Source organism: Panthera uncia, chromosome B4 (genome assembly GCF_023721935.1).
Source record: "Panthera uncia isolate 11264 chromosome B4, Puncia_PCG_1.0, whole genome shotgun sequence".
NCBI classification, from domain to species: Eukaryota; Metazoa; Chordata; class Mammalia; order Carnivora; family Felidae; genus Panthera; species Panthera uncia.
In genome coordinates, this window is record NC_064809.1 from 30,444,338 (window position 1) to 30,468,737 (window position 24,400).

The window sequence follows — 24,400 nt, forward strand, 5'->3', positions numbered from 1 at the left end:
GGATCAGGTGGCATTTTAAGCACAAAATTGGATAACAGTGGGGGGAAAATGGAAAACTGAATTTAAATTCAGAAATAATGCATTCAACATTTTAAAATAGAAATAAAGACATTTTTATAATTTTCAAAATCTACTTAAAACACAAGTGTTCAGTTTTCAGCCCTATCACAATCTGAAATTCCATGAAATCACAGTAAATTTGGGTAACCTGGGGATATAGTATTCCTACACTGAAATATATCTGGCTTATGATAAAAAGAAAATTTTAATAACCACAACACATCCATACTTGAAATATTAGCATAAGAGACTTAAGGCTCTTATGCCATAAGAGACAGGGCAAATTTGGGAACTGGGCCCCCTTAAACCTTGACACTCCAGTAGATACAGATTAATTGTTACAGACAGCCTAAGAACTAACTGAAAGAGATGTCAAATGTTCTAATATGGCCCAACTCAAATCTGTTTTGAAATATTTAAAATACCACTTGTCCCAGAAATAAAACAATTTTCTTACCACATCAAAAGACAAAAGTGATTCCTCCAATGATGTTGTTTTTACACAATAAATGAAACCTGGCACTTTTTGCAGAAAAACATTCAAACTATGTCAGTTTAGTATACATATTTCATTCACACCAATACTATGTAAATACCTCTTGAATGTAGACATATTGATACACATATAAAAAATGAAATAAATAGCAAACAAATGCCTTTTTGTTTCTGTGTCATTCCAAATAAGGTCTATATTAGTAATTGATGGCCATGGGACTCAGTGCCACTCAGGACTCCTTACTTTCAACAATAATACTTTAAGGTACTCTTTTCATACAACAGTAAGCAAGAAGCTTTATTTGGTTTAGCTAAATGCATTATGAAATCTGAAATATGAAAATTTGTCATATGTAGTGGAGAAGATGGCACGTTTTCAACACCAGCCTTTGAAGTGACAGTTATGAAATAATCAACATCTCTGTATTCAATCAGTCCATCTGAAAGCGTTCAGTAATAAACATGTGCTGTCCTAGAAAATATCCATGTAATTTGATTTTTAAAGACCCCTACATTCAAAATTGTGAATATCTATTTCCGAAACTAAAAAGAATATAAGAAAAAAATGCTTATATTCAGTTAAGGCTGAAAGATATATAAAACATATACACTACTTGGAAAATGTCTTAGTAAACATGGGCCATCAGGTGGCTAGCCCAGATCCCTGGCTCATGTTCATCAGAAATCATTCATCTGCTCTAAATTTACACACCAGTTCCCTTGGGTGGAAGGCATCTTCTTGGCGAAAGACCAGAAGGCTCACGGTCCCTTCCATCTTGGTGCTTCTCAACAGGGAAACAACTTCCTCTTGGGATTTGCCTGCTAAATCAACTCCATTTACCTAAAACAAATAAAAAGTTTTCAGCTGCAATCCTATGCAAACGTAAGACAGAAGAAAAGACACACATCGTAGAACCAATCATGTCTACGATGGAGCACAATTCATTTCATGGTAAATTCTTCCATGATCTGCTAGCCACCAGGCTGTTGTGGTTAACAAAGAAATATAGACTAGGCATCTAGAAGTGAGCCAGGAAGCAGTAAATCTTTTAGTGCTCTTTAATAAACCAAAAGCCACAGCTACCAGAGCACTAACAAGTAACAAACAATAAACAAACACTATATCCAAATTATCATGTTAACACAAAACTTACTGGCTTTGAACTGAGATATCTTGATGGCCTTGTGTATCATAGATTTTCTTATAAGAAAATAACAAGGTTATAGGGGATAGTAAAACCACACTAAAATTTTTTGGTATAACTTTCAATGAAATTTTACTGAAAACTATAAAGATAACTTTTTATCCCTAAAAGGCAAGCATTAAGGAAGAATGCAGAATGATAATAATATTTTTGAAGGGGTAGCAATAGTTTGAGGTAGCAATACCTCAATATTTTTCAATGGTTTAAGAGAATTCTACCAAAACAAAGAGATTTAAAATAGCCAATTCCTGAGGAATCTCATCATTTTGATCTTTAAGAAGTATAACATTATCAGATAGCACTATACACTTAAAAGAAATAAAAGTGAAAATTTCTTTTAAAAACTATTCAGTATTCACTTTAGACAAAAATAAAAATTTTGTCAAAGGCAACAAAGTATATTATTTAAATTGTAATATCAAAATATCCTTGTAGTTAAAATATGTTTTGGAACCTTTCCTTCTCCACCAAACACAATCTACCACCACTCAATGTATACTAGTAAGTGAATGCGTGAAAGATTTAAGAATAATAGGTTTAAAGAAAGGAAAAATTTCCAGGTAATAAAAAAATTACTGATTTGATACTATTTTTTTTAAGATATGCGTTCCAATTTCCAGATGCTCAGAAAAACTGCTCAAAAGATTGTTGATATTGTATAGCTACAAGTACAAATCGTGGAAAGTTAGGCTTAAAATGTTTGAATATGCAGTTTCAAAGAAAGCTGACAGCTACAGAAAATAAAACCTAACTCTAAAGAAATACAGGTTGGAGGTTCTTCCCAATGTTCAAAAATAGAAATACTGCCTTTGTGATGTGTTGAGAGTAAAGCAATTATGTGAGGAAAGAAAGCAAGCAAGAAAGCAAGCAGGAAAGCAAAGGAAGGGAAGGAAGGGAAGGAAGGGAAGGAAGGGAGGGAAGGGAAGGGAAGGGAAGGGAGGAAGGAAGGAAGGAAAGGAAGGGAGGAAGGAAGGAAGGAAGGGAGGGAGGGAGGGAGGGAGGGAGGGAGGGAGGGAGGAAAGGAAAGGAAAGGAAAGGAAAGGGAAGGAAGGAAGGAAGGAAGGAAGGAAGGAAGGAAGGAAGGAAGGAAGTGGGGCTGGTGCAGGACACACATTTTTGACACTCAGAGGCAAAGATGACTAGATTCAAGTCCTGTGTGAGCTTCCTACTACTTAAAAAAAAAGCTACAAATGCAAATTTGGACTAATACTACTCAGTTTACACCCCAAGGACAAGTGGTCCTTTCTGGAAACAACACTCTAAATATAATTCATACTCAGACTTTTCCTTTTATTTAGATTGTATCAGTGCCCCTTTAAAAAATGGTGTCACATGAACAATACGACCAGGAAAGAAGTAAGATTTAAGAAATCTAGGCCCAAAATGTGGACATAGAAAAATCTGAAAGGCAATCCTTTGCTCAATTACTTTTCAAGAAACCTCAATCTGCAGAATTCAAAACTACATATGAAGTTATGAGTAAAGAAGAAAAGGTAATGCAATAAAAATGTCCTCTTAACATTAGTGTTTGAATACTAGTTAAAATTAGGAAACACAATATACGCTGCTAAGAATACAGACTATGTTCTTGGAAGAAAACACTAAGAAAAATGACTAGTAAGATTTTTTCAATCTTTCTTCCTTTTATTTCTATATATACAAATGATCACACACACAGAAATTTCTATGTATGTTTACGTATGTCTAAGATGGTCTCAAAGACCGATGAACCGAAACTCCTGAGGTACAGAAAAGGAAATTCTAAAAAACTATTTTCTTTCTGACATTTGATTTTTATGTCTCAATTCATTCTCCATGCTGCCATTTCAAAATTTCCTCTCAAGACACACTGTTTTCATTTATTACATTTGTCTGTGTTCTGATTACAAACTAGATATCATTTCTATATTACCAGACATAAATTTAAAGCCATCTAGAAATATAACCTAACAGACACTGTACTTACATAATGACAAATGTTATCTCATAAACCAAATGTCTGAGTAACTAAAAATTTATGAGCAAATTCAATGAAACGATATTTCTCATCAAATAACATAGAAAAAAGTAGAAGTAAAGCAGAAATTCACTGTTTTATGATGTGTACTTCTGTTAAAATATATAATTTATTTTCATATTTATGAAAATGTGACAAATGAACTGACCCTTATAAATGGAACTTTTTAACACTCACAGCACTTTTGACTTTTAGAAGTCACTCACCTCTATAAGTCTATCTCCTGCCTTGAGTCTGCCGTCCTGGATGGCGGCCCCCCTGGGGAGGATGTTTTTCACATAAATTGGAGCTGAGCCACCTATTGTTACATCTCGGGAAGTGATGCTGAATCCCAAACCTTCTGTACCTAAACATATAACAACAACAAAAGAAGTAAATAAAATGAGATACCTTGAATTTCACAGGTGTATGGCACATAAAGGATTTGTTATTTTCTACCTAAACTTGACATTTTGTAGTGTTCACAGGGGCCTACATTGCTTTTAATACCATAAAGATTTTAATAGCTTTTTCAAAGTAGACTAAATTATGGAAGCTTTAAATGGTTTATACTTCAAAATTCTTTAATCTAAGAAGAAATGTGAATCTAGTCCAAGACAAATGAAAGGTAATATACAAATACTACAGCTAAACGTTTTAAACTGGCCTGAATGTTTCGTGTGAAATAAATTTAACTCTCCATGTGGGAAAAAATTCTGACACAATCCAAGTACCCCCAAAATCAATCATTATTGTGCAATACTGGTATCCAGATTTAAAGGGTAGGAGATGAAGCAAGGAAAGAGAAAATGATCAGGAGATGGAAAAGAAATAGGGAAAAGAGAAGTTTTACTAGATACAGATATCAGAACCTCCCAAAACTGTAATTACAACAATTTACTGACAGGACCTAGATTTGTTCACCTAAATCTCACCCTACATACTCTCGATCAATTAATCAGTAAAATTTTTAAAATAAAATACAAAGGCAAATTATCCAGTGAAGACCCCATCTCTGATCATAGCTAGCAAGTCTACAGATTATCATATTATGTTTAAAAGTACTGAGGGGTGCCTGATGGCTCAGTCAGTTGCGTGTCTGACTTCGGCTCAAGTCATGCTCTCACGGCTCTTGAGTTCGAGCTCTGCACTGGGCTCTGTGCTTACAGTTCAGAGCCTGGAGACTGCTTCAGATTCTGTGTCTCTCTTTCTGCCCCTCCCCAGCTCATGCTTTGTCTCTCTCAAAAATAAATGAACATTAAAAAAATAAAATAAAATAAAATAAAATAAAATAAAATAAAATAAAATAAAACAGTACTGAAATTAACAAGGCCTTTATAAATTGCTGCAACATTCCGTAGAGTTTAAATTCTGGGTTCCTCAAGCAGCTGTCTTGATAGGCACTCATAAGGGCAATGCAGTGCAGAAAAAGGGTTATAGTTACTAGAATCAACAGAAAACAAGCCAAAATGAGCCAAGAAAAAAATGTAAAGACTACAACAAATTTCTAATGAATCACACAATTTTTATAACACTTCTAATAATGATTAATTTCTACCTGAGCTTATTAAATGTTTTATTAATGTTTATTCATTTTTTTTGAGAGCAAGCGAGCAAGTGAGTTGGGGAGGAGCAGAGAGGGAGGGAGACACAGAATCCAAAGCAGGCTCCAGTCTCTGAGCTGTCAGCACAGAGCCTGATGTGGGACTCGAACTCATTAACCGCAAGATCATGACCTGAGCCGAAGTCAGACACTTAACCGACTAAGCCACCCAGGTGCCCCTTTAATTTTTTTTTTAATGTTTATTCATTTTTTTGTTTGAGAGATAGAGAGCAAACAGGGGAGGGGCAGAGAGAGAGGGAGACATAGAATCCAAAGCAGGCTCCAGGCTCCAAGCTGTTAGCACAGAGCCTGATGAAGGGCTCGAACCAACAAACCGTGAGATCATGACCTGAGCCAAAGTCAGATGCGTAACCGAGCCACCCAGGCACCAAAACCAGAACTTTTTAAAGTTAGTCTGGGAGCACCGGGTGGCTTAGTCAGTTAAGTGCCCAACTCTTGATTTTAGCTCAGGTCATGATCTCATGATTCCTGAGATGGAGCCTCACATTGGGCTTTTCCCTGACAGTGTGGATCCTGCTTGGAATTGTCTCTCTCTCCCTGCCCCTTTCCTACTTGCACTTGCTGGCACACAGTCTCTCTCTGTCTCAAAATAAATAAGGGAATATATTAAAACATTAAAAAATAAAAAGTTACTTTTTAGGATATTGGTTTCCATTTCAGTCAAAATGGTACTAGGAGAAATACTGCTCATGTGGGAAGAATAAAGAGCTACATAAAGGTGAATAATCTGCAGAAGAATACACTAACTTGGTGCAACACTCAATACGGAACCATAAGCAAGAGTATAAATCTGTAAGTAAATGATTTGAGTTAGTAACTGTGAATGAAAACGTGGCTTAAAGAAGAAACAAAGCTGAAATGAAGGGAAAAAATTACATTCTGTTGTTATACCTGTAACAAAACCTACCCTACATGTTTTCAAGTTCTTATAAAACATTCATTTACATCAAGTCTGAAGTCACTTTAACAATGTGCCTGGACTGTTAATTTTTGAGTCTTACGTGCTGAAGACTTGAATGGCATCTTGTCTATATGAAATTTTCCTAATTATTCTTCTGGGATGTTTCCATATGTCTCTGGCTTTCATGAAACTCTAATGACTTGCAATAACATTTATTAAGAAAGAATTCTAAATTATTCTCCTTTTGCAATATTAATTTGTATGAACTACAAAGACTGACTGTTACATGAACCTCAATACTATTAAAATATCAGCAATAACCCCTAAATCTGTAAGCTAAAAGTCCAGGCAATGACCTTTAAAAGAAAGATAAATAGATATCAATTTTCATTTAGCAAAGCCAACAAAACATTTTGCACTGACTGAAACAGATTACTGACCTTCTCCTCTGACTTTATTAAAAAGCTAATTTCTACAAAAGAGCAGGGTACTTGAGAATGGCAAAATGGCAATAAATATTAAGAAATCATAATTACGGAAGCAAGTACATAAAGGGCTATCCTATTTTGTCATGTTATATGACAGGGTTCCTAAATTATGCCAAAGAATCATTAAAATGAAGGCCTGTCTTTTTAGTAAATAGAATTGAACTCAGTTTATGAAGAACTATCATTCAAAGCATGTCAGTTCACCTTGAACTGAGTTTAAAATTTAACACCAACACACCCTAAGTTTTTGATGGACTTCATCAAAAATGTTAAATGTAACAATCCTAATTGGTAAAAATCTTAGCAGCTGGCTACAATGAAAGCATGTTCAATTCTCATACAATCATTATTTTTAAAATATGTATTCAGCACTAATGGAAGAGAATCAGCTTTCTTCACTCTCATTTATCATAAACATAATTTATTTTTCAAATAAAATTATTTCTAACTATTGACAGAATACACAGTTGGTTTCAGCCTTTTGTCATACATTCTCACAGTAAATTAAAATGAAGATAGAGCCATGAGGCTCTATATCATTTAGAATCCTCAAAGTCAGAAAAACATTTCAAAGAAAACCATTGTTTCCATTTTTCTAATCTTGATGATTGAGTGCAGTCTTTCTCCATTAGCTGTGTCAATGTAATCATATCTTTTTAAATGCTATTAAAATAAAACTGTTAATTTTTGTGTTCAAAGGAATGCTTTTTTTAGTGGCAAATAAAATTTAACTTTATCTAAAAGTTCATATTGTTTCATAAGTTGTTAATATACAATTGTGTGAAAAACCGTAATTAACTAAACGAATATGCCTGTCAGTGTACAAGGGCAATGGTATTTATAAACTGATATCTTTATGACAAGAGCCAAGTAAAATATTTTCCCTTTGTTGAGAGATCCCAGGCAGAATTTTATCTTTTATACAATTCCATTTGTGTTTCTTAACCTGTTTTTGCTTAAAAAACAGGGCCTGTCATTTGAGTAGAGGAAAAGTAAGACAGGATCTGATATTTATCTCATTCAGGAATTAACAAAGCTAAACGGGGTTTATGCTGATATAACTCTGCATTTGTAAGAGGTTTCAAAGTGGAGTAAAGCTGTCAATTCCTGATCATGTCAACCAGGTATCTGGAGCTTAAAAGTCAGTAACCAGAAATAAGGAGTTTGTGGTTCACATAAAGTTCAATGAAAGAATATGATTAGAAAGGAAACAGGAATCTCAGAGTTTACAACCTTGTAAACCCTGCTCCAAATGGAAAGAAGAATGGTCTAAATGTCAGGATATGGAAAATGTTCTAGTAAGAATCTGCTGCCAACAGCCATGTGACTTAAGGAAATCACTCAATATCTCTTGGATTCATTTCCATCCGACTGTAGGAGTTGGTTGAGCTCACAAAAAGAGAAATATTCTTTATGACATCATTTTGAAAGACGTGATTTAAAAATACATCAAAATGTCCAGCTAAAACGAATGATTAACAGCAAAAGTGTACCTTGGTGCCTCGAGGGGACAGTGTTTGGAAATCAGAAAATCAAGCCTACTAGTCAGCTCTGAGTGTTTGAGAAGAACAAAATGGAAAAGCATGCTTCCTATATAAAAAGATGCATAGACTATGGAAGGGATACTTAAATAAATAGATGTAAGATGTATGTAATAAAGAGTTGGCAAGGCTCATTAAAATTTCCCTTGTCACCCTAAGAAAGGGAAGTAGTTCAATATTCTGGAAAAGTAGGAGACAAGGAGCCAATGGAACTACCTGCTTGGTGAACCTACTTTCTACCACGAACCGCTACAGCTCCAAACCAATCAATCACCTGCCCTTGCCAAAATGATCGGGTTGAAATGGAGGAGCTCTAAAGTCTTCTTTGAGAGCTGTATCTGAATATCGAGGGGGGTCATCTAAACAGTCAATTCCTCATTATTGTTTTGGGTTTAATAGTAATATCCTGAAAGCAATTTCCTCTGTTACCAAAAAGTTTTACTGCTACCTTCTTCACACAAGCTTACTTTTAAGACTTTATTCTCTGAACTTTGTATGTTTATTCTGAAATAGCAAAATGAACCTGAACAGCACAAGAAATACAATTTTAAATATTTTTAAGTCATTATATCAGTTCTTTCACAGAATAATGGGTTGATTTTTAAAATAAATTCCATAAAACAAAACAAGGAGGTTCATACCTTTCTTCAGCTGGATGTTAAGCCTCTTGCCTATTTTTTTGGTGTTGTAACCACTGCTTACATTGGTACTAAATACATTGTGGGTTGCCGAAGCTGGAGCTGAGGGCGGTTTTCCGGAGGGGTGTGTGCTCTGAGGTAGTAGTCTGGGATGAGGGTCTATCTGCTCGGGCGGGTGGTTCAGTCGGGGTGTTCTCTGCAGGGCCTGAAGGCCTGCACTGTTCGCACTCCTGTTCTCGATATACTGGCTGTCCGGACTAAAGCGGCTTGAATAGTAATTGTTCTTCTCACTTTGGGATAGTTGTTCATACTGCTCTTTATTTGCTGCAGGAACCACATGGAACCAAATGATGGGGGTACGCATGGCTTGGCGAAACATATGTTGTGCTCTGGGTTTGAGAAAGAATGGAAAATTAGCAAAAGGAGACTGGCAGACAAGGAGATATTATGAGCTTAATTAAGTACACTAATTAAGCAACAAGAACTGATAGACTTCGTTGAAACTGAAAAACAAAATTCTAATATCCCATTTATCAATCAAGTTTGTAAGCTCTGATAAAAGAAGAGCTGTTTCTCCAAATATAAATTTCTCATTCTCAAACTAAAAATGACACAACTGTCTACAACTGCAGATAAAGTACTATAATCTCAATCACAACTCATTAAATAAAAATTTTAAGCACAACAGAGGTGTTATGCTTGCGATAGAAATAGAAATTAAATACAATGTTGTCTCTACGATGTTATCCAATACATTTAAAAAATAAATCACAGGGGATGACTTGAGTTTTTGAAGAAATGAATATACTTATAAATATACTTAGAAAACTATAGAGAGCAACTATCCATTATCAGCAAAATTAATTCAAGTCTGTGTATGCAAAGATCTCAAGAACACTGATGTGACTCAAAATATGAAAAGTTTTGGTCCCAGTGCAGTTCTGTCACCAGCCTGAGAAACTGCTCCAACTCTCACTGGTTCCCGACTCAGAACATACACCACATCCTTATGATTTCTGCTCACTCCTGTCTTGTTTTTTATAAGAACTGGACAACTGTCATCTTTTTAATTGAACGAGGACTTGAATCAGGATAAAGAAAATCTGAGTGGACCACACTGTGCTCACAGGAGCTCTCTCCGCTTATCCATACGCAGAGTCACGATGTGCAACAAAGTTGGAAATGTGAGTTAAAGGATAATAAAAACTAGCACACTGGCAAATTTTCCAAAAGGTGAGGAAGTAGCAAAATTGTGAAGTCAAAATTGGACCCACATTATTTTAAGAAGCACTCTATCAGTCAGAGGGCATTTTGAAATATAGTCTAATAGTAGGAATTACCTGGAGTTTGATTAAATTTTTAAAAGCTAGATAACGGCAGAAAATACTTCTCTCCAGGATAAGGACAGAGGCACAGACGTGGCTAGACGCGTTTCAATGCGCTACACTGTCTCGTGCCGAAAGCACGAAAGAACAGAACAGCCGGCATACACTTACTGTTCAAATCTTCTATTTCGAAGGTCGCCATCATTAATCCTGACAATGCAATCATTCTCATGAAAAAGGTTTTCTTGTTCAGCTTTACCACCTTTCTCCAATCGTTTTACTAATAACCCCAGGGTTCTGGAACATTAAGAATGCAAATCATTACACATGTAATATTTCTACCATGCACAATGCCCTACTGCTTTAATGCTGGTACTATATTTACAAAGACTTCCTGATAAAGGAGTGCATTAAATCGTTATTAATACATTTGAAAATAACACCACACAAAAAGCACAACGGTATAAATGATGTGTAGAAATGGATCCTTTCAATAAACGTAAGAAATTGTTTCCGGCTTGTCAGGATTATGTTTCTGAAACAAACCGTGTACTTCTCTCCACGCTTAGAAATGCTTCAAACAGAGCTCGCCTGATGGTTCAGTGGATATCGCAGTGTGGAACATAGATGAGCGTGTATTTGTGAATAGCTTTGGCTATTTCGGTTTTCTGTTTGAAGCCAGCCGGTACACTGCGGATGGCAAAGCCCATCTATCTCTCTATGAAAGCGCAGGTAACGAAGAAAGGTGAACCTCACCACATTGTGCATTTGTGAAGAAAAATAGGAAAGTTTCTGTTCTTGGCATCTGAATCTGATAGTTCCTAATATTCTGAATTTCAAAATCTTGTTAGGTCTCCCAAATGCAACTAATTTGTTGCCACTATTTCCATTTGAAAACAAATAGGAGAAAGCCAGTGGCAGCGCAAATAACATCAGTCACCTCTTAACATGGGCTCAAATGGCAGGTTGAAAGAAAAGCCTGAATGAACTTAAAAGTTCTCCAAAGAGACCAATAGGGAGATAAAAAAGCAAAAATTATTAGTGTCACTTGGTCTAGAGCACTAATTTCTTGACTGACGGGAAGGACAGTCTAGATACCCTGGGACAAGAGGCAAACATTATATGGCAGAGTACAAGGAACATGAATCTTCACCTACTTCTGGTGCTGTGACTGAGTTGATAGTTCACATAAATTATATATGATAATCATGTTAAAATTTTTATGAATCTTTGCCTGTCCAAAGCTTGGGTCTTCTTTCATAATCCTAATATTTAGAGATAATATCCATAGAGATACTAGAATTTAGAATCCTGCCAAAATTAAAGTTGAAGACACCACAGTTTTTAATAGCCTATATATATTCTATTGGAATATATTCTATTGGAAGATATAGATCTTTTTGCTGTGTCCTACACAAGCTTTCCAGGAAAAAAGCCAAATAGATACCTTCCTCTTTTAAATGTTTACAGTAATTGTTGCTTGTTCTGTGGCCATTTATCTCTCTTCCCTACAATTGTTACCTATATATATACCCTATCTATCCTTACTGGTGCATTGTAAGCTACTGGAAGATAGACAAGATGCGATTCATTCAGCAAGGCACACTCAAGCACCTAGCTGGTAGCAAGCTCATTAATGAAGGAAAACTGAATGAGTTGAGCTGAGACAAACAAGTCTCATGTTTCTAACAAACTTTTTGCAAAATAGAATACAATCAAAGGGAAATTTAGATTCAGATTCTTTTTTTTCACGAAAATGTCATTTACACCAAATATATGATTGAACTGAAATAAATTGACTTAAAAACAAAAGTCCTTTTTTACTTGTTGCTTTGCAGCTTAAACTTGTTTTTCATGAATATTTATTGAATCATACTTTAACTTCATTTTAATTTTTATTATTAAGTATATTACAGCATGTTTTACTATGGTCAAGTCTACTAACATGCAAAAATAATCAGAGGAGATAATATTTAAATTGTATTTTTCTTAATTTTTTTTAATGTTTATTTATTTCTGAAAGAAAGAGAGAAAGAGACAGAGCATGAGCAGGAGAGGGGCAGTGAGAGAGGGAGGAACTTCGAATCTGAAGCAGGCTCCAGGCTCTGAGCTGTCAGCACAGAGCCTGATGGGAGGCTCGAACTCACGAACCAGAGTAGGATGCTTAACTGACTAAGCCACCCAGGTAACCCCAGAAGAGATAATATTTAAACTGCCTTTTGTAATTTTAACATTTGATGATTAGTACCTACTAGTGTAAGAGTCTAAAAAAACTTAGTGACTGATAAAAACATTATTACACAGGTAATTTTTGGTTACTTACTACCATATACTGGAATTAAACAAATACAAAAATTCTCTCGGCTCAAAGGTGAGAACAAAGTACACTGACATAGCCGTACAAGCACTTAACTGTCTGAGTCCTATATGGAAGGAAGAGATTCCGCAATATTCCACCAATAATTAGGTTATGTTAAAATGTCATCATGCCCATGATCTGTCTCCCCATACTTCCCTATTGTCTTAGTGTGTTTCTACGTGCAATTGACTAAGGCGTTCCATGCAATTGATTGAGGTATTCTATGACAATACATTATTATTATTATTAAGATGTATCTATCATTCTGTTGAATGAGAGAAAATAATTTGAGAAATCAAATTAAATCAGTTATTGATAGTATGAGAAGTAGAAAACATTTTGGCCACTTTACCATCAAAGCAACCATGTAAAAGGACAGCTTGAAGGAAAAGATGACTCAGCCACCACAGCCAATCATAACATAACCAGATATGTGGTGCCACACCTGTTGCTAAATCTATCTATAGACCAAGAAAGCTATTCCACAGTGCATGCATTCAGTGTGCAGTAAGAGTATGCCCTACCAAGCGTCACTCCAGTTAGTTAATTAGTTTTTAATCGGTGAAATCATGAATGATTTTTCAATATGGTTACAATACTCCTGCAATCAAAAGTGACTAATAATTATTAGGTTCTTATGTACCCTGAAATATGTTATATATTCTAAATAGCCCACATATTTTTAAAGAAATATATCTATACACATATATAGACAGATTATGTTTAATGAAAATTGTTCAGTAGTTAACTATTATTGATGATTTGTTTAAATTTACAAATTTACCCCAGATAGATCCTTTCAGTATTTATGACAGTTTAAAATAACACAACTTGGAAATCTGTAATTTAATTCTACAAGTGGCATCACTATTTTTCACAATAGGTCTATGGATTTGTATTCATCTAAATAATCATTTTTCTTTTATAATCTACTTCCCCCGCCCCCAGCCGGGAATCACTCTAGAATAATAATTCAAAGTAAAAAAGCATGACATGCTTCATTTATTGAATGGCTTGTCTTTCTAAGTCCGCATATACAGCCTAATTCATCAGTAATCCTAATATACAGTAGAAAATGTTATAAATCATAAATAAATACACCATCACATTTACATGGAATATAAACAGAAGTTTATTAAAAGAGGCTTTTACAATCCAGTTATTAAAATAGCCACAAAAATCTCAGAATCCTTTTTCTGGGCACTCAGGATTAGGATACTGATGAGGGCGGGGGTGTGGTGGGGGGAGAGGATGAATTTCACCCTGAGTAACACAGCAAGTGATCAGGGAATCAATGGAACAGACTGAATTAAGGAGAAGTTAGTAGCCTGCTGATTTCTAAGTACTTGACCACACTATTAGAATCATTCTCTCCAAAAGAATGGATTAATTTAAAAGTAAAGTGGTACAATCTGCAAAATTATCTCATTTGCTTCACTAGGTGAAAATGATTACAAAAGGAATGGGAATGAACTATCCAAAAAAAAAAAAAAAAAAAAAAAAAAAAAAACTTCACAAGAAAATTGAACTGATACCATAACAGCAAGACTGAGAATGAAAAGTACCCTCTGAAGGGAAATCATGGGTAAGTGATAACACTTTCATGTTCCTGAAACACATGAGAGCAAGCACGGAGATTTCCATACCTCCCACTTTCAATTTAAAGCCATCTCAAACTGTATAATTAAAAACACATGTTAGGTATATATTTTGCAAATTCAACCAGCAGCCAGTATTTGTTCTGAAGTGATGAAGAACTGACTGCCTATGGTGTTGTGGTTCCTTTAACACTTTTTAGAGAAAATACTAGAAGCTAACGAAATTCCGAACATTTTGGTATGTCAGTGTGCTAGGACAGAGAATAGTCTTCTTCTAGGAAGTCAGTACCAGAATTCTTTATTGGGGACAACCATTTTCCAGAAGTCACCTTGCACAAGAAAAAAAACAACAACATACATTTATATATGAAGAAGAAGAGGGAAGAGAGGCAGCCAGGTGAGCTCTACTTGGAGGGATCAGCCCAGGAGCAGAATTGCCTAGGTGGGTTGTGCTGACAGACACAGAAGAAGAGACATGGTGGGTGGATGAATGTGGCAGGCAGACTTATGAAGGCGTGTCTGTAGGGTTTAGGGGGACAGAAGCAGAGACTCCTGCACCTCGTGTGCAAATCTAATGTAAACCCTACTTGGCACATAGGCTTTCTGAGCACATAGATTTTTTTTTCCTGATAAATCTGAAACATCTCCAGGCCTACCCCCTTTTCCACTGTTTCCTATATATATATTTTTTTTTTTAATTTGGGGGAAAAAACACTATGTCCACTATGTACAAAACTCACTACTGAATAACTTCCCTCCAATAAAAATATGCAAATACACAACTATTTCTTTAAGCCTATCCTCATGGCTCTTGAGCAATGTTTCTTACCATAAAGGGGGGGGCAAAGAAGAGTAAGAAAGCAAAGCCACTGAAATGCAGCATGATTTGGGATGTATAATTAGAAATTTAACTGCTTAGATTATATTAAGGATTGCACCACTACATTTTCACAAGGTTCATTAGCCTAATTATGCACTTAATTAAAACAAACTCAGTCATACATGTTAACATTTTCAATTCTAAGTATAAATTACAACCAATGATAAAACTGAAAATAAGTAACAAAGGTTTTATTGACATCTAAATTGGCTAAGCAAGTCTGAGTTTTGCTTTGATAATGTAAACTCCCACAACTGCCGCCCAGTTGTATGGACATGATCATAATTCATCTTAACAAAAGCTGACACAGTATAAACACCACAACCATAGTGAAGGCAGAGTGGGAGTATGCAGAATGGGATTCCATCAATAAGACCCTCTCAGCTCACTGAACACTAAACATGAGGGGCCAGAAATTATCTACATTTGAGCCCTGAGAACCACAGCCATCTTCATAGCAGATACAAACAGAAGAAAGTTCAGAAAAGTTCCAAGTTAAAAAAAAAAAAATCTTTGCTTTTTAAATCTTTAATAGGTAAATAAAAATAGAGAAGTCTTTTAGCTTAGGGCAGAAATGACAAGCATCACACTTCTACATTTAAAGAAGCAAGATTTATTGAAATGTAAACTATACTTTTCTACCTAAAACAAAGGTATTATTGTAATCCTTTATTAGAACAAATAAGCCTACAGCTAAGAAAGCACAATTAAAAACTTTCAGATAAAAGCTACAGATTCAGTTCATGAAGTTACATTGTGTTTTCTCAGAAGTAATGAAAATTGAATACTCAAAGTTCAAGAGCATATTTCTCCTTTGAAAAGTGATAATTTCAAAATTCTACAATGATCTGAAATACACACACCTCGCATAAAGCTTTCCTGACCTGAACTAGGTTCCATGAAATTCAAATTGGCTCTATTTCTTCATTAACATATATACACCCAATGAACTAAACTAGTATGTACAGTTGACCTATGAACAACGTGGAGTTAGGGGTGCTGATCCGCAGCACAGTAAAAAATTTGCACATAAATTTGACTTTCCAAACGCGTAACTACTAATAGCCTACTACTGACCAAAGCCTTGCTGATAACGTAAGTCAATTAGCACATATTTTGCATGTTATATGTATTGTATACTATATTCTTAAAGTAAGCTAGAGAAAAGAGAATGTTAACAAGAAAATCATAAGAAAGACAAAAACATTTACATACTGCACTGTACTTATAGGGGAAACAAATCCATGCATAAATGGACCTGCACAGTTCAAACCTGTGTTGCTCAAGGGTCAACTGTTTTGCAAAACTTGAATATATGACAGCAGTAATTCTCATCTTGGATTCAAAACAGAAGAAAAAAAACACTAATCAGCACCTATCTAAACAAACAGAATAATCAGCAATATGGAGGAAATTCTAACGCACATGACAGGAAGATCAAAGGAAGATAAAATATCATTTTTATTAGCTGTCACTGCCAAGTACTCTGCTAAATATACTTTACATATATGGTGTAATTTGCATATATTTTCCTATTAAAGCCATACAAAGTCACTGGAGTGTCCATCCCTCAGATGTAAAGACTGATGCTAAACAAAGCTAACTTGCTCCCTTGCTAAAAGACAGAGCTGAATTCTGTCCCAGTATCTCTGGCCTTAAAAGTTGAACAGTTCCGAACAACTCCTCTGCCAAAAACATAAAGATAACATGTGGTCAAGTTAGTCACTGATTGACAGAAAGGTAACACAGCATTTCTAACCAGAAATTCTGAAAAAGAAACAAACTTCTTGTTTTTGATGTATTATAAAGCAAAAAGTCCAGGGGAAAAAGTCATGAAGAAAAACTTTAATGCAGTAATTGAAAGGATAGTATAAACCCTTCAGCTGATACTGTAAATATTAAATTGAAGATAAATGGTTGAAAAAAATTCATCTATAAAAAGTGAGTGATTAATAAGGCAATGCCAGCAGGAGCCATTTGCAGAAAGCTAGAAACATACAGAGACACACACACACACAGACACACATACTCTTCCTCCTTCCCTCCCTGTCTTACCAAGGAAGGGCTGCTTTTCCAAAACTAGATTTTTCCTTTAAGTCTCAGGATTGACAATCAAATAAACGAAGAAGAGTCCTGTGAGTACTTATTACTAATTGGAAGATGTTAAATGAGTTTGTTTTTTTAAATTTGCTGCCTTCTGGGAATTCCTGAGAATTAGGGGTATGTGTTGGTAGTTAATAACATAGAGTTACAATAGAAAGACTTTCTTATCTACCAGTAAGTGGCAATGAAATTTTGGGCTCTTGTCTCCCTCTCCAAATATTATGAATAGGAAACAGAGGAGAAGGAATTTTAGATATGAAAAATATTAGAATCGAAACTCCATCACGGGGCACCTGGGTGGCTCAGTAGGATAAAAGTCTGACTCTTGGTTTCAGTTCAAGTATCATGAGTTTGAGGCCCCACATCAGGGTCTGAGCTGACAGCACTGAGCCTGCTTCGGATTCTCTCTCTCCCTCTCTCTCTGCCCCTATCCCGCTTCTGTGAGTGCACTCGCACATGTTCTCTCTCTCTCTCTCTCAAAATAAATAAATAAACTTAAAGAAAGACAGAAAGAAAGAAAGAACAAGAAAGAAAGAAAGAAAGAAAGAAAGAACAAGAAAGAAAGAAAGAAAGAAAGAAAGAAAGAAAGAAAATGAAAGAAAGAAAGAGAAAAAGAGAAAGAGAAAGAGAAAGAAAAAGAAAAAGAAAAAGAAAAAGAAAAAGAAAAAGAAAAAGAAAGAGAAACTCCATGATGGCGGGCATTTTTATCAAATTATGGCCCACAAGCCAACATTAAGACTAAGCCTGCCACCTGTTTTTGTAAATGCAGCTTTAGTGGAACATAGCCACACTCATTTAGTTATACATTGCCTATGGTTGCTTTCATGCTACAATGACAGAATCGAATGCTTGCAGTGGAAACTCAGGTGACCCACAATGCAAAAACATTGAATATCTGACCCTGTAAAGGTTTTGCCAAGCCTTGATCTTCCCTCCACCTAGAAACAAGAACACTGCCTGGTAGATACCAGATCTTTAAAAAAAAAAAAAAAAAAAAAAAGGCGTGGGGGGCCGGGGGAGAATCCAACAACTTCCTTGACAAAACAAGCACAACCATATAACTACTATTTGCAAAAGAAAAGGTACTGTGATAGAACACTCCAAAGACCACTGGCTTAATAATAACCAAGAATGTATATAAATGGGAAATGTCCATTACAGAAAAGACCCAGAAAAATAGACTGCATTTTATCAAAAACAATATGCTTTGCCACACTTGTTTCCACAAGGGAAATGTTGTAGAATTTCCACTCTAAGTTAGACTGTAGAGTCCAAGTAAAAGAATAATTTTTTTTTTAAATACAATCCTATTTCTTAAAAACTTTTAACAATGTCTCCATTATTTTTAGTGAATGAAGTCTCATAGGTCACTCATAAAGTGCTTTCAAACAATCCCTCCAGTGCTATCTTATAATACATTCTGTTTCAAATCCTTTACTCGTTAGTTCTTACCAAATCGTGCACATGTGTATGTAGCATCTTCCTTTCATATATTCTCTCCTTGGGAAAGAATATCTTTCCAGAATGTCACTAGAATAACTCCTATATTTTCTTCAAAGAACCTAGCAAGCTCCATTGCTTCACTGAAGGTTGACGACAGCATTCAATATTTCCATACTTCTGCTAAATCCCTATGGCACTTGTGCATATAGTTCTTTTGAAAATGTAGCATGGATTTTTTAATATACACATTTTTCAGTTGGAATTTTAAGTCCCTTGAAACCAAATTTAAATCTTATAATTTCATAAACCCAACTTCTACAGTATATAATTTTTTTATCTTGCTTCTTAAATACCTAGCATTATCAGCCTCAGAAAAGCTCATTAACAACTATCAAGCCAGGATATTTCTCTATATCTACTGTAGCAATGCCATAGCTAATATGGATAGTCACAGGTTCATACACACTTTTACTGTGTAAGCATTACTGAGTAATACCTATGGGTTAAGACCTAGGAATATAAAATATATAAAACACAGTTTTCTGCCAAAGGAAATGACAATTATTTGGCATAACCTTCGTGAAAATAGTAGCATGTGTGATTTAAATAAGAAAGTTATGTTTGACTTTTAAATCAGGAGGAAATCAAATTATATGTGTGAAGTTAAAATTGATTTCAAGGTAATGAAACTGTGTAAAAGAGCTCTGGATGGGAATCAGTTTATTTTATTTTTGAATAATGTACAAGATGATGACTAAAGTAAAACAGTATAACAGGGAAGGAAACAATCAACAAAACTCAGAGGCAAACTACGGATTGGGAAAAGATATTTGCAAATGACATACGATATAGGTTTGGTATCCAAAATCTATAAAGAACTGATCAAATTCAACCCTCAAAATATGAATAATCCAATTAAAAAGGTCAGAAGACATGCATAGATATTTTTCCAAAGAACACATGCAGATGGCCAACAGACACATGAAAAGATGTTCAACATCGCTCATCATCAGGGAAATACAAATCAAAACTACAAAGAGGTATCACCTCACACCTGTCAGAACAGCTAAAATCAATGACACAAGAAACAACAGGTGTTGGCAAGCATGTGGAGAAAGGAGAACCTTCTTGCACTGTTGGTGGAAATGCAAACTGGTGCAGTCACTCTGGAAAACAATATGGAGGTTCCTCAGAAAGTTAAAAATAGAACTACCCTACTATCCAGCAATTGTACTTCTTAGTATTTATCCAAGGAATAAAAAAATATGAAATCTAAAGGATACATGCATCCAATAGTTGTAGCAGCATTATCTACAATAGCCAAATAATGGAAACAGCCTAAGTGTCCACTGACTGATGAATGCATAAAGAAGATGTGGTTTATATGTACAATGAAAATGTTACTTAGCCATAAAAAAGGATCAAATCTTGCCATTTGTAATGATATGGATGGAGACAGAGGGTATTATTCTAAGCAAAATAAGTCACAGAAAGACAAACACCATGTGATTTCACTCATATGTGTAATTTAAGAAACAAATGAGCAAAGAGAGAAGAAGAAGAAGAAAGAAGAAGAAGAAAGAAGGAGGAGGAGGAGGAGGAAGAGGAGGAGGAGGAGGAGGAGGAGGAGGAGGAGGAGGAGGAGGAGGGAGAAAGACAAGCCAAGAAACAGACTCTTAAGTATAGAGAAAAAACTGATGGTTACCAGAAAGAAGGTGGGTGGGGAATGGGTTAAATAGGTGATGTGGATTTAGGAGTGCACTTGTGATGAGTACCAGGTGATGTATGGAAGTACTGAATCACTATATTATATACCTAAAACTAATATTAAACTGTAAACTGGAATTAAAAAAATAAATTTTAAAGAAAAAAGAAAAACAGAATCAAGGGGAAGATAAAACTGTCATTTCCATGCATCTATTTGTGTCTCTATCTAGGTACTGAGGCAGTGGTTAGGGGATAAGAAGCCATATGCCAAGTGTCACTGATGCCTCCAATCAAAAAACACCTTCCAGTTTTGCTCTAGAAAATAGTAGGCCCAGCAAGATCCTTATTCAAAAAACTTCATTATGCCTCAGGCCATAATAATACTTAAGTGGCTATAAAAACTTCTCTAACATTGACTTCACATTTTTTTCCTGTTTTCCTGAATTATATTTTTACTTGAGATGTCCTGCGTTGTGTGTTTTCTCTTTATGATATATAATTCACATCCTGCATTATTTCTTAGCCTTTTTGGCTTTGAAATCTAAATCAGAAGGCAATACTGACAGATATGGGTCACTTTTACAAAAAGAAGTATTCAGTAAGTGTTCTTCAATTAGCTGTATCTTCAAAATTGAGAAGACCCAAATAAGACTGGAATTTTGTACAAGTGTAGTTATTCTTGGAAATTTCAACTTACATCCCATGAATATGTATTCTTTTATTCCCACTAGATACATGTGCAATTTCTTCACAAGTTCCACTTAATTTCTTCCTTTCTGCTATACTACATCGCTTAATTTGCCCTTTCAGCCACCATGGAGCTGATGTAGCTTCCTTCATAAGCTGTCATCACATTTGAAATCATCTTCTGCAACAAGCCAGCTTCAGTTACCTAATTCAGACAATTCCTCCTCTATCAATTCATGGAGTACCTATCATATATCAACATTTATCACATAATTACAATTGTGTGATTTGGGGCCATCACTCCATCTTGGTTGCAGATCCCTAGAGAAAGACTATGTCCTGTTCATCTTTGTGTCCTAGCACCTAACTCGGGAATTATCACACAGTAAAACCTTGGGAAGGTTTCTGATTGAATGAGAAGAATCTAAGTGTAAGCATTTCAGAGAACAAGGACCATGGGTGTCTTTGCCTCCTCAAGATTGATTTCTATGATTTTGAGCAGCCTGCCTGCATTTTCTCTCCCAATGAAAACCTAACTCTGAAGAACCATTACTATCAAGTCAATGAGTAAGCTTAAAAAAGCAACGTAAGTACTGAGAAAAGAACAAATATTTCTTTGTTCTTTGTTGTTTCCCAATATGAAAACTGGTAATGTCTAAAAAGAGTTTACAATTGTAAAATCTGATTTTCTTAATCTCTTTGTCCCTTATATAAGAAAGTTGTACAAGACAGTCTTCGTTAAATGCCAAATCAACCGAGATTAAAAATGACTCAGCTGGGGGCGTCTGAGGGGTTCAGTTGGTTAAGCAGCTGACTTTGGCTCAGGTCATCATCTCACAGCTCATAAGTTCGAGCATCACATCAAGCTCTGTGCTGACAGCTCATAGCCTGGACCCTGCTTAAGATTCTGTGTCTTCCCCCCCCCCCTCTCTCTCTCTCTCTCTCTCTCTCTCTGTCTGTCTCTCTCTGCCCCTCCTCCACCTCTCTCTCTCTCTCTCTCTCAAATAAAAAAATAAGCATTTAAAAAATGTTAAAAATGACTCAGCTATAAAACAACTTTTAGTTCTGCAAAGGGATACTTGTCTACTTGAATGTGTTCTGTATCTCTAAACACCATGGTAACCAGTGGATTTTGTGAAATTGCTTCCACTGAATTAATCTATACTACATTTACTTATCTATCTTGTTTTCCTTTTGCTCTAGGCTTTTCATCTATTTATTTTAACCTAATATCCTTTCACATTGAGGGAGGAAATGTGTAATAAATTACAGAAAATGGCATGTTTATAATTGAAATACTGGTTAAGTCTCATTTAAATGGGAGGGCAGGAAGCGGTTCAAGAAGACAGCATAGGAAGATCCTGAACTCACCTTCTTCCACAGATACCACACATGTACAGCTACACATGGAAGAGTTCTCTCAGAAAAGGACCTCAGAACCAGCTGAAGAGCTACTCCACAAGAAAGGACAAAAAGACCACACAGAGACATACTCTTCCAAAACCCCCAACACAGTGACCCACAATTGGGAAAAAACTCAAAACACAAAATACAAATAAAAACATATATACATAAATCAGGACAAACACACACACACACACACACACACACACACACACACACACACACAGCTTCTTCCTGAGGAGCAAGGGATTTGTGTTCCATGCTAGGTACCACAACCCTCAGCGTCTAAAGCAGAGTGAGGAACCCCCAAAATCTGGCTTTGAAAGCCACAGGAATTACATTAAGGAGAACCACAGGGCTATCAAGAACAAAGATTTCCAGATTAAAGGGCTCACATGTAGGACCCAGGTCACAAAACAGGAGTTTGAAAAAAGTTTAGACCACAGGTGAAGGAACTTTACTTGTTAAACTTAAAGTATCTACCAGAGGGACAGAAGTCTGCTGGTATTCTCTCTAGGGACAGAATACTAGTGGATACCATTTTTATAAACTACTTCTACATTGCTAATGCCAGTATTGGCAGGTGCCATTTTTGTACCTCACTCTAACTAATAGCTGTGGGAGAGCAACACCCCCTCCCCACTGGCCAGCACATCTAGGCACGGCAGATGAGCAGGCTCATGCCTTCTACCCCTGGACCCTGCCATAGTTGAACAGGTATGTGTTGTACACACAGGGGATGTCCCTTGCACACCAGACTTGGGTGGGGTGGGAGGGTTGGGTTTCTGGACTCCATAGAACTGAAAGTATTGGACAGACAGCTCAAAAGACAACCAAGAACAAGGGTAAGGTTAAATGTTAAGGTTCATCTACTATACAGAGTCATTCACAAGCACAGGGAGATATAACTGTTTTACATAATACACAAAAACAAATACAGAGAATGAAGCAAAATGAGGAAACAGAGGAGCATGTTCTAGATGAAAGAACAAGATAAAATCCAAGACAAAAACCTTAATGAAACAGAGGTAAGTAATTTATCTGAGAAAAAGTTCATAAAATGATAAAGTCAGAAGAAAAATAGATCAACAGACTGAGAACTTCAACAAAGAGACAGAAAAATATAAGAAAATACCAAACACACTTCACAGAGCTAAAGAATACAATAACTGCTCTGAAAAATTCACTAGATGGGATCAAAAGGAGGTTAGACAATACGGAAAAATGGATCTGTGATCTGGAAGTCAAGGTAGTGGAAATCACCCAAACACAAACAGAACTTCAAAAAGATAACAAAAAGTTTAAATGAGAATAGATTCAAGGATCTGTGGGAAAATATCAAACATGCTACATTCATATTATATGAGTCCCAGAAAGAGAAGAAAGAAAGAAAGAAAGAAAGAAAGAAAGAAAGAAAGAAAGAAAGAGGCAGAAACTTATTTGAAGAAACAACGGCTAAAAACTTCCTTAACCTAGAGAAGGAAAAAGACATCCAGGTCCAGGAAGCACAGAAAGTCCCAAACTACAGGACACAGAAAGACACACTAAAACACATTGTAATTATCAAATGTCAAAAGTTAAAGAGAGAATTTTAAAAGCAGCAAGAGAAAAATAACTAGGGAAACTGCAGATGACTACCAGATGACTTTTCAACAGAAACTCTGCAAGACAGAAGGAAGTGGCATGATATACTCAAAGTGTTGGGAAAAAACAAAAGCAACTTCCAACCAAGAATACTCTACCCAGCAAGGTTACTCAGAACAGAAGGAGACAAAGTTCGAGACAAGCAAAGGCTAATAAGGTAATTCATCACCACAAAACTGGCAATACAAAAGAATTGATAAACAGACTTCTTTAAGCTCTGAACAAAAGGCCATAACTAGAAGTAAGAAAATATATGAAAGAAAAAAGATCACACTGATAAAGCAAATATAGAGTAAGGTAGT

At 35.7% G+C, this 24,400-nt stretch overlaps 1 protein-coding gene across 15 annotated transcripts in view; it reads right to left on the reverse strand.

Moving 5' to 3' along the window:
- Positions 1-24,400, reverse strand: part of PARD3 (par-3 family cell polarity regulator) — a 662,524-nt gene that overhangs the window by 260,313 nt on the left and 377,811 nt on the right. For all 15 annotated transcript variants that reach the window (XM_049626966.1, XM_049626964.1, XM_049626959.1 and 12 more), the window contains 4 exons: positions 10,445-10,570; positions 8,952-9,337; positions 3,984-4,123; positions 1,268-1,396 (listed from right to left, as the gene is read on the reverse strand). In XM_049626966.1, the coding sequence (XP_049482923.1) occupies positions 1,268-1,396; positions 3,984-4,123; positions 8,952-9,337; positions 10,445-10,570 (781 nt within the window). The remainder of the gene's footprint in view (positions 1-1,267; positions 1,397-3,983; positions 4,124-8,951; positions 9,338-10,444; positions 10,571-24,400) is intronic.